The sequence below is a fragment of the Vanacampus margaritifer genome, chromosome 17, assembly GCF_051991255.1.
Source record: "Vanacampus margaritifer isolate UIUO_Vmar chromosome 17, RoL_Vmar_1.0, whole genome shotgun sequence".
NCBI lineage: Eukaryota > Metazoa > Chordata > Actinopteri > Syngnathiformes > Syngnathidae > Vanacampus > Vanacampus margaritifer.
This window is the reverse complement of record NC_135448.1, coordinates 17,593,404-17,603,869: the sequence shown is the minus strand read 5'-3', so window position 1 is coordinate 17,603,869 and position 10,466 is coordinate 17,593,404. Positions and strand designations below refer to the sequence as shown.

The window sequence follows — 10,466 nt, the reverse complement described above, 5'->3', positions numbered from 1 at the left end:
TATGGCTCTATGGGCAATAATAACTTTTAATTTGTAAAATAGCAGTCGCTAAATCACTAATTCGCTCCGGGTCATGTCCACTTCCATTCAACAATAATTTCCTTCCGCCGTCCGTCATAGGGCATGTGATCACGTGACGTCGGTGCAAATGGTCAATATGATAATACACATTAAAATACATTATTTATTTTTCTCGAGTGAGTTTGAATAAAAGCAGTGGTCCCCAAATATTTTAATGCCACTGGCTATTTTCATTTAGAGACATGTTTTCAAGGATGGCATACAAATAAAAACATTACTCACCTTTAGCTACGCTTCAAAAAGCCACAAGAGGCCGCTAGCCGTATCATGAACACGTATTACGACAGTAGAGTAACGACACAGCCTGTGCCGTTAAGTGTCATCATAGCATTTGTTCCATGATGAATAAAGTTATCATTACCACACAGTTGTCTTCGCATTACTGTACATAATAATCTGGCGAATCGTGCCGATGAAGCTTCACTATGTCGCTATCACGTTCCTTGACGCTGATATATGAATCTTATAAAATTAAGAGTAGACTGAGGGCGATTGGGGTTAGCCTCAAATCGTTAACTACTAGCGTCCACTGCGCATGCGTAAAACACTACCTGACTGGAGCTACAGGTGAGGCGAAAAATCAATGTTTCTATAAACATACACACATAGAGCTCAAACTGATTATTTTGTTTAGAATTTTTGGGAAGTATACAATGACAACTGTGATGAGTCGCACAATCCATGGCACGTGTTTTTATTCATTTCTTAACACATGTTGACGTGTATTTATTTATAAAAGTCACACGAGGGCTCTTGTCGAGGACGATTTGTTGCAAAATCGCTGAAGTGTTAAGTACTTGAAATTGATGGATACATATGTATACACTGCAAGAAAAATAAATAATACAACTAAAAAACAACAACGATAAAAACAAATCAAGGTGGGCATGCAAAGAAGCTGCTAACAAAGAACTAATTACGGCTACATGTTTTCACAATGGCTGCGGGGGGAGGTTGGCAATACAAATCAAGTATGTACACAGTGAGAAGACATTTTATACAGTGGATCCATGAATATGGGCTCCGTTATTTCTGCCTTTAAGGACCAGCGACGAATACTCGGTGCAAGAGTAGCCACAGTCTTAATTTTGTGTGTGTGTGTGTCTGCGGTGGTTCATATTTCGGTCAGTGTGACCTTGTAGGTGTCAGCGTAGCTCTCCATGTGCAGGATGAACGTGTCCTCGTTGGAGTAGTGCTCAATTATGTTGTCGTCCATGTTCACCAAGATGCTGGCGAAAAAGAAAAGTGGAAAAAAGGCCCATGTTAGCAATTTGGCACAATATTACTAAATACAATGGTTGCTATCTTAGTCTCACCCTTTTTTGCTTTTCTTATAGACTTTGGCGATCTTCTCAGTGGTCACGCCATACTTCTCCGATATCTGCCACGCAAATGGAAATGCTGATTGTGCTGATATGACAAAAAAAAAAAATGCAGTAACAGGTTGCAGACAAAATTGGCCGCCGCCACTCACCGCGTCCACGAGGCCTCGCAATGTCGGCGACTTGAGCATGAGCGCGTCGAATACCTCGTCCGTCTCCTTGCGGACGTATAGCAGCACTGCGGCAGGACATGACAAGACACAGTCATTCTACTAGTGCACTGAATTGTCTTACTAGTGCTTTACGCAAAGCAACATGCCTACTAGTTGGATCAAGTAGTGCTACTAGTGCCCGCATGGACATTGCCATTCTACTTGTGTGTGTGTGGATATGACAGCTATAAAACAGATACTTCACCGGCGTTCCACAAAATGGAGGCTCGGACCGGCCATAATATTAGGTACAGCCGCCACATGGTACCTCTCTTGTGCGCCTCCTCCTTGACCTTCTTCTGCGGCGGCGGACACAAGTCTTCCTCCGACGGCCGGAACATCCTCTTCACCAGCACGCTCCTGACACAGACATGGTCATGCATAATATTTATTTGTTGCGTGTTTGCATACGCGCTTCACAGGAAGCGCGTCTCATTTGCATATCTCTTTGAGCTAATGTAAATGGCGCATCCTGTTTGGGCACACTCACCCTTCTCGCTCCATTTCCTCGGTGTTGAAGGTGAACACCTGTAAAAATAGATTTTGTTAATATTCTAATTAAATAATTCCCATAAAAAAAAATTTGCGGCTCAATATTTTTCTTAAGTGCTGCCACATAGTGACATCCACTGAAGTTACCAAATATGTCTCCTAGCCAAATAATGGGCTACAAGTTGCGGGATTTAAAATGTTGCTTTGGTTGAATTTTCATGCTTTTTTTTTTTTTAGGTCATTTTGTCTGTTTTAGATGACTTACTAACCATTCAGTAATGTATTAATACACTTATCATAAATGAGTTGATAATAATTTCATATTTTGCAGCGTACCGTACCTGTCCGGCTCTCTGCAAATTTCCAAAGTGGACGTCCGGGATGAAAAGGACCGGCTGTGCTTCCAGGTCGGTCATGATCTTGAAATACGTTGTGTCTGACTTTTTGGGTACCGTTATCACGCCCACGCTGCCATCTTTACCTGTGTACAAAAAAAAAAGTGGTTCATACCTTCCGTTTACATTTAAATTGTTATAAATATTCTCCATTTAGTGTGACACTCGGTACCTTTGGATTTCTTGCGGAACAGCTTCCTCTCTTCGTCTCTTATCTTACGTTCCGCTCCCTGAAAGAGGTGTAATAAATAAATAAATAAAACAGGAAACTAAAGACTGAATGTGGTGTGAACAGGTGTGACCACAAGGGGGAGTACTTGTGCCATGATCCAGCCTAGTCGGCAGCAGACACCAGAGTGACTAGTAAGTATTGGATGAATGGACAAAAGGCACTTAATCTCTTTTTTTTCTTTTCATTTAGTGTTCATGGCCTGTTTCACACATATATTTATTCATATATACCGAATAATGGCACAAAATAAATACCAACTGAGCATCATGAACCTGAGTTAGGATGTCTGGTGCCTGACCTTGTCACAGAAGACCTTGATCTGCGAGTAGGCCCTGTGCAGAGGCTTGTTGCTGCGGTTGTTGTAGCTGTACGTGTCCATCTGGATCATCAGAGGCAGACCCTTGACGCCCTTCTGCGACGAGAAGTCCGTGCTCAGGCAGTTGACCGTGATGAAGATCTGACAGAGTGTGTCATATATACTGGATTTAGCCATACATAAGATACTGTGTTTATATACACATTCAAATATATAAGAATTGTTCATGAGTAATAACTGATAGATCATTAATATTATTTATTAATCAGAAATTAATTAATGTTATTATTATTAATAAATTATCTAATTTATTAATCTGAAATACAAAATTATACATTTTCCAAAATATAAATACATTATTTTTCCTTTATCGTTCAGATTATTTTTTTTAAATTGATATTTTTTTTCAAAGTATGTTTCGAACACAAAGCAGCGTGTGTGCGCACTAATAACTACATATACAATTGTACTGCATTGTATATGGTGGCTTAATGAGCTATGCACATTAAAGAGAAAATGCATATAAGTATGAGTGTATGTACACATAGGGAAAATCAATATTGGCCCAGAGAAGTCGTCTTGGATTTCTTCCAGCAGTAACTCTTTGTCCCCCATTGGAATAAAAGAGTAACACGCACACACACACACACAGACTCACTAAAAAGAGGGCAAAACAAACGAGAGGGTGTGGAAGGGCATTGGTGTGTGTATGTTGGCCCTTAGACGCACCGAGACTTCAAATGGGCTCCGTTTTAAGGACACGCACACACATTATAGTGTACTGTCATGCTACATTGTGCCCCATTTATTTTGTGTTACTGTAATAAACAGGAAGTAGTCATCAGTTCTTCCTCTTGCTATTGTGCGCTGCTCATTTAAAAGTCTCAAATGTCACAATTACACTGTTAATAAAAAAAAAAAGGCTCTTTAATACTTTACAGACCTTCTCTTTTCTTCAGTAGTGTTCAAAAGCAAAGGACAGTTAAGGCTCCACTGGGTTATGCTGGCCTCTTTAGCCACAGGCTACATGCTAATGGTAAAAAAGTTGTTCATTTGAATTTAAATTGTATTAAATCTTATACAGTATTGTCCAATGTGATAGATTATAAAGTGCTGTGTGAACACACGGTTGACGCAAAACTAACTTCTTTTCCTTCAAATTTGGCTAGTAATGAGCTAACATGCTAATGTTAGCCTCAGAACTACACTTTTTAACACTTCAGTATAGTCAGCCTGTCCAGGGTGTTGGGTTATATAATCTTGGGTGAATTTATGATTCACAAAAAAGGATTTTTGTGGACTTGAGTTATGCTAGCAAGCTAATGGTAGTCTTTACAATGAATGTTGAGTGAGTTTAAGTAATAACTTTAGCTCAAATATATGTATTTTGTGTTAAATATGGTATTATGCTCGCAAGCAAACATACTTGGAGACTTACTTCTTCTTTTTTTTACGTAAACCCTAAAACAAAAAAATTGGATTACTATAAAGCACTATACTTCTTGAGTGTTTGTAATTTATCACCTCTAGCTAGCGTTGTGGTGTTTGTACTACCGATGAGTCGATTCTTGCATCATTTGTCCACTTTGCGCTTGTTTGCCAACAGCCAAATCAGCACAAAAAAAACTAAAACCTGCTTTGCTGCTTTTAATTTCCCGACACGCCTCTGGCATGGGTAAACACACCCGACCGGTTTGCAGGGGGTTGAAATGTTAATAACATGAATTTTCTAGCGTTTCTTTTGGCTGTGCCACTTTTGATACATGGATGTACTTTTTTTTTTTTTTTTGGTCCAATCAGATTTCAGCCTCTGTGTTGCCAATGCCCTTCAGAATGAGAAGTGCTGGCTCAATTTAAACAATATTATCATTATCAATGATAATGATATTTCTTTAACCGTCCAGATAGGCCAGATAGTTGACCCTTGATGATGTCAGCATTTTTCCGTCCACTGATTGGTTGGAAAGTGCAAGTAACATTTTTTCCCCTTCGCTTTTCTTACCTTGGCCTCTTCGTTGACGTCCCACGTGAAGGAGATGGCGTTGTAGGCTATTTCTTCGATGTTGCCGATGGTGTTGAAGCTCTCTTTGTAATCGGCTGGGAGAAGAATCACAGTGTAAAAAAAAGAAAAGAAGATAAAACACAGAGTGGTCATTAAAAGTCACGTGCGGGTAGCTATTGTTTGTTCCTGATAAGCAATCCAACGGCGCACGCTTCAATTTGGGAAGATAAAGGCCTTATCTGGCCTGGACAAACAAACTCTGGCTTCAAAAAGGCCGCCAGAGGGAACATTTTGCCGCTCAGGAGACCTTTTGATAGTCGGACAGCAAACAGGAGTGTCTCCGGAATTCTCTTACATGGATGAGCAAGTAACCCTTTTCACACTGCCTGTAAAAAAGATAGCTTCTTACAGCCCAAAGCGGCACTATTGCTTGGTTCTGTGGGAAAGAAACAAGTCGATGAATTCTGGGTCTTCTTCTGTTCATACTGGCAGCAATATTCTGCTTTTGCTGTTTTCTGCGTGAAAGGCATGTCATGGCTCACTTATTATTTGTGCTAAGATCCTGATTTTTCTGGCTTTTGTGTGAAAGGTTGGGTGATGGGTTACTTTTACAGGTGCAGTAATATCCTGCCTTTGCTCTGTTCTGTGTAAAAGACAAAGCTGGACTTCTGCTGAGGCGCAGATGCAGCACTATTTGCAGGATTCTATAAGAAAGGTAGTGGTAATGAGTCACTTTTGCGATTGCATTTCGCCAGGTTCTGTGTGAAAGGTGAAAAAATGCTCTGTTTTCTGTTACAGCTCACTTCCCCATGTGTAATGATATCCTGCTTTTGCTGGGTTCTGTTTGGAAGGTGGTCATGATGCAGCAGTTTTTAGATTTGGGAATATCCTGCTTTTACTAGTGTCTGTGTGAAAGGCAGACGAATGCCCTCTCTTCTGTGACGGCTCACTTTTCCAAGTGTAGTAAAATCCTGCTTATGCTAGGTTCTGTGCGAAATGCAAAGGCAAATAGACACTGGGTCCTGTGCTGTCTCCGATATGGCACTTTTGCAGGGTCTCTGTATGAAAGAGGTGACTGAGCAGTCGCACACAAATATTTCTAAAAAAATCAATATTTTCACTACACAGAACCACTATTTTCATGAGATTTTCATGTATGCAAGTCTTTCCTTGTTCCGCAACAGGTGCACAATGGAGAGAGGAAACAAGTAGTGCCCCCCGTCACCCACGCCCCTTTTTAAATGAGCTCATGTATTCTGTGACGTGGCCCCGAGGCACCGGCACACACGCATGCACACACCCTCCTCCGCTGCTATTCAAATCAGATCTCCTGCCGGTTTCGGGTTGCATCCAGCGAGAGGCAAAGGGTGCAGGGTCGCGACTCCGCCAGTGATTTAGCCAACTGACTGGCTGGATGCTTCCCGACAATCGATGCTATGTTTACACCCCAATTTCAGTTGGTGGCGAGATTAACAGAAAAAAATCTCAGCAGGGATTGATTATTGAATAATTAGTGCAATTTTACACATCTTTACTTTTTAGAGGAGCTAAAATGCTAATGAATTATTTGATTAATTTTTAATATTTCTAAAAAAAATATTTGCATCTATTTCTTCTTATTTTACATATATTTTAAATAGGAAATTTGCTCTCTCCTCATGGAGACCTTTATTTCAAAACTAGATAAAGATGACAAAGAGCCCCTTCCTATTTTTTTTTTTTTTACTAGTTTTAACAATGATTATTTTAAATGTATGCGAAATAATTATATTACATGTTTCATTTGTCTATAATATTAAATAAGAGTAACAAATATGAAATAGGAAAATGTGCATTTCAACAAATATATCATTGTTTGAAGACTTTTATCGCCACAACAACAGTTTTAACAAAAAACATTAAGAAACTAAGAAATAAGAAAAATTTAACTTTAACATGTTATTAATTTAAATTAATAAACAAATTTGTGTGTGTTTTTTTCAATACTGGATGGAAGAACTTTTATTTTTACAAGTTACTACAAATGTAATAATAATCATAATTTTTATTTTTTTTTATTTTTATTTCAAGACTAATGGATTTTTTTAATTGATTTAAAAATTAAAAAAAAAACACGAAAAACGTCTCAAATAAAATTTGAGATGAATTAATGAATTCATTTATAAATATTTTTTTAATGCATTAAACTCTCTTGTATCATTATATTTACTTTCATTTTCATAAAAAAGCCCGAAAAGTGTTTTAATAGTCATGCTTGACACACTTGCGCAGTATTGTGAGTCAATGTTTGTGTGCCCATGTGTGTGCGTTTGCGCCAAATGATGATCAAATATGAATCTCCCCATGATGTCAATTTGGAAAACCATTATTTTTTAACGGACCGTGCGTCTTCACATTCCGCTCCCTGTCCCGACAAGCCGCGTGCGCGCGTGTGTGTATGCATGTACGTACGCATGTGTGTGTGTCACATACCGCAAACTTTTCGCGGGGGTTAGCAGGCCCGAGCTTGTCAAACGCACAAACAAGCCTCTCACACACATCAACAAGTCATAGTGGGGTTGTTCCAGCAAACAATTCACTATTCCTCAGGTGTGTGAGTGTCATGGCGGCTGTTTAGCCTGAAGGCCAGCAGGCATTGAGCAGGGTGGGGGCATGTTTGCTCTCAGTGTGGCCCTTTTTTTTTTTTTTTTTTTTTTTTTACGGGCTGAGTGCATTCCAGCATCGGAATTAAGGACAAATCAAACACATCTCACCGATGTCCAGGACTCTTTGCTTGGCCGTGTGCTGCCGGGAGTGCCAGTACTTCCAGTATTTCAGCTGCTCGTCTCGGTTTTTATCCTCGCTAAACACCACCATGATAACACTCTGTGGAATGGAAGGGGGGAGGGCAAACGATGATTTGGATGTCAATTAAAAGCAGTGCTGGTAGAAAATCGTAATATTTCCGGTTCCAGTACATCTATGTGGATGTGTTATTTTTTTGTCCAATCAGATTTCAGCTACATTGTGTTGCCATGCCAATGCAATCTGCCTAGCAACCAAAGAATCAGTAATGCTGGCCAGTGTAACAATATTAGCAAATGGATGGTTCCTTTTAACCAATCAGATTTCACATTTGTTCTCACAGGGCCAGAGCTCTGGCCCTCGTTGATGTCGGCATTTTTCTGTCTCCTGATTGGCTGGTCAAAGAAGAACTTGTTACAACCAAGTTTGGACACTGACACTGCACTCACCCGCACTTTGCTGATGGGATGTCGTAGGCGCTTGTTGGTGCTGAGCTCGTTGAGGGTGACCGCGTAGAACTGGCCCTTGTTCAGGTAGGTCATGGGGCCCTCGCCCTGCTTCTGCCGTAACGAGCGGGTGGCGTCCAGCGTGTATTGGAAGCTTTCGCTAGCGACATCACAGGCCTCGTCAGACATCATAACAAAAGGAGGTAAAAAAAACAACAACCCTCATTTGTACACTGGGTGACTTACGTTCCGTCATGGTGGAACAGGAAGTCGTCTGACGCCAGTGAGGACGGCGTGTGGTACTTCTGGCAAGAAAAAGACCAAAACAGAGACATTTTATATAAATTTAGCTTTTCACTTACACCCTGTAAAGTTAACTCATTCACTGCCATTGACGGCTATAGACGTCAAAAATTCATTTGATCTATTTCTATTGGTTAAACATTTTTTCCCACTTTTGTTAAGAGTATGAAAAGATTTTTTTTTTTTAATCGTACATTTAGAACAGATATAAAAGTTGTGATTAATCGTGGGTTAACTAGTGAAGTCATGCAATTAATTACGTATTAAACATTTTAATCACCTGACGCCCCTAATTTTTAATAATATATTTTTTAATCACGTCAGGCGGTTATTTTTATCTAATTGTTATTAATCACAAGGCTTTAATAGTTAATTTTATATCTGTTTAAAATGTACAGTAATCGTTTTTTCTAGGTTTTCATACTCTTGTTAACAAAAGTGGAAAAAATGTATTTTTGACGTATATAGCCGTCAATGGCAGTGAATGAGTTAAAAGAATTAGCCCCTGACACCAGATTAAGCGACTGGAATTCAATTTGATGGACAAGTTCCTTTTGGTGGGACACAAGAAAAAGTCTCAAAAACCCATGTTTGAAATGAAATAGGGAGTCTGCCATTTTGGTTCGAAGCAGCCATTTTGAGCAAATCGTAGGCCTTGTATTTTGTTAGAAAGTTAGTGGAGAAAAATCAGCCCCCATCACCAGTTTTACTACTCAACACCAAACTTGGTGGACATGTCTCACATGACAGGATGTATGAAAAAGTCTCAAAGGCCCATTCTTGAAATTGAACAGGGAGTCCGCCATTTTGGTTTGAAGCAGCCATTTTGGGCAAATTCCAGGGCTGGTTCCCGACTGAGTCATTGCTCACCGTGTCCCTGTCCTCGTCAAAGGGACTGTCCGGCGGGCTCCGCTGGTCCTCCTTCACGTAGGAACTGTGGCTGACGGTGGTCACCTCATAGGGGCTCTGCTCGTAGACCACTCGCGACGCCTCCTCGCCGTCCACGCGGTAGTGGAGCCCGGCGCCCGCCGTCATGTAGACGGGCACGTAGGAGTCGGCCTTGACCAGGGCCACGGAAGGCGCGCCGCCCGAATCGGGGCCGCCCGGGTGCTCCATGTTGAGCGACAGGTTGACGGGGACCGACTTCAGGACCTGGACGCGGTTGTCCAACGCCTCGGCTTCAACGCCGTTGGGGTTGCTAGGCAACCTGGACAAACACAAAACTGCGATGCCAGAAACAAAAGACGACTATTTGTTTAGCCATTTAGCGAGTTTACCAACCTTTTCTCCTGCTCTTGCGTTATTTCCGTAACTTTGGGAGTGGTCAGGAGTCTTTTTTCTTTAGGAACCTGGAAGAACAACAAGGACAGACTTGTATTATGCAGCTTACAATTTACAGCGGATATACAAAGTCTACACACCCCTGTTCATATGCCAAATCATAAAAAAAACTTTTCCCACCATTCATGTGTCTTTTAACCTGTCAACGTAATTGAACATTTTGACCTTGTAGTAGTCATAGAGGAGGCCCAGAGCGTTGGCGCTGTCCTCGTCGCCGTTGATGCTCATCATGGCCTTGGTGGCGGCCGTCAGTGGGTTCTCCAGGTACGAGCGCCACGCCTCATCCTCGCTGGTGTATGCCCGCCGCACCGCCGGGAAGGAGCTCTCGTTGGGGACGACCACCACTAGACGTTTGCTGGGCGGGCGCCACAAAGACCACCACAGTTACTTTGTGAAACAAAGCTTGGCAAAGCTTTCAGAACAAGGACCAAGTTTGACTTTTAAATTAAACAGGAAAGGGGTTCATCAGGAGAATTGGACATTAACCACCTACAGGCCGATGGTGGAACAGCAGGTTGTGAGCATAAGGACATTAGGATA

General features: G+C 41.1%; 1 protein-coding gene and 1 long non-coding RNA gene across 7 annotated transcripts in view; one reads left to right on the top strand and one right to left on the bottom strand.

The window, feature by feature from the left end:
- The first annotated feature begins 72 nt into the window (after positions 1–72).
- On the top strand, positions 73–3,321 carry LOC144037703 (uncharacterized). The gene is made up of 4 exons (XR_013289020.1): positions 73–648; positions 2,439–2,514; positions 2,798–2,865; positions 3,043–3,321. It is a non-coding gene; the product is annotated as an uncharacterized LOC144037703 (long non-coding RNA).
- Positions 760–10,466, bottom strand: part of grhl2b (grainyhead-like transcription factor 2b) — a 21,079-nt gene continuing 11,372 nt past the window's right edge. For 4 of the 6 annotated variants that reach the window (XM_077549361.1, XM_077549367.1, XM_077549364.1 and 1 more), the window contains 14 exons: positions 10,092–10,281; positions 9,867–9,934; positions 9,456–9,792; positions 8,529–8,587; positions 8,286–8,442; positions 7,806–7,917; positions 5,053–5,147; positions 3,033–3,191; positions 2,675–2,732; positions 2,449–2,588; positions 2,106–2,143; positions 1,884–1,975; positions 1,398–1,641; positions 760–1,310 (listed from right to left, as the gene is read on the bottom strand). In XM_077549361.1, coding sequence (XP_077405487.1) covers positions 1,196–1,310; positions 1,398–1,641; positions 1,884–1,975; positions 2,106–2,143; positions 2,449–2,588; positions 2,675–2,732; positions 3,033–3,191; positions 5,053–5,147; positions 7,806–7,917; positions 8,286–8,442; positions 8,529–8,587; positions 9,456–9,792; positions 9,867–9,934; positions 10,092–10,281 — 1,864 coding nt within the window. In that variant the 3' untranslated portion in view covers positions 760–1,195. The remainder of the gene's footprint in view (positions 1,311–1,397; positions 1,642–1,883; positions 1,976–2,105; positions 2,144–2,448; positions 2,589–2,674; positions 2,733–3,032; positions 3,192–5,052; positions 5,148–7,805; positions 7,918–8,285; positions 8,443–8,528; positions 8,588–9,455; positions 9,793–9,866; positions 9,935–10,091; positions 10,282–10,466) is intronic. The other 2 variants (XM_077549362.1, XM_077549366.1) reach the window with 1 other exon arrangement.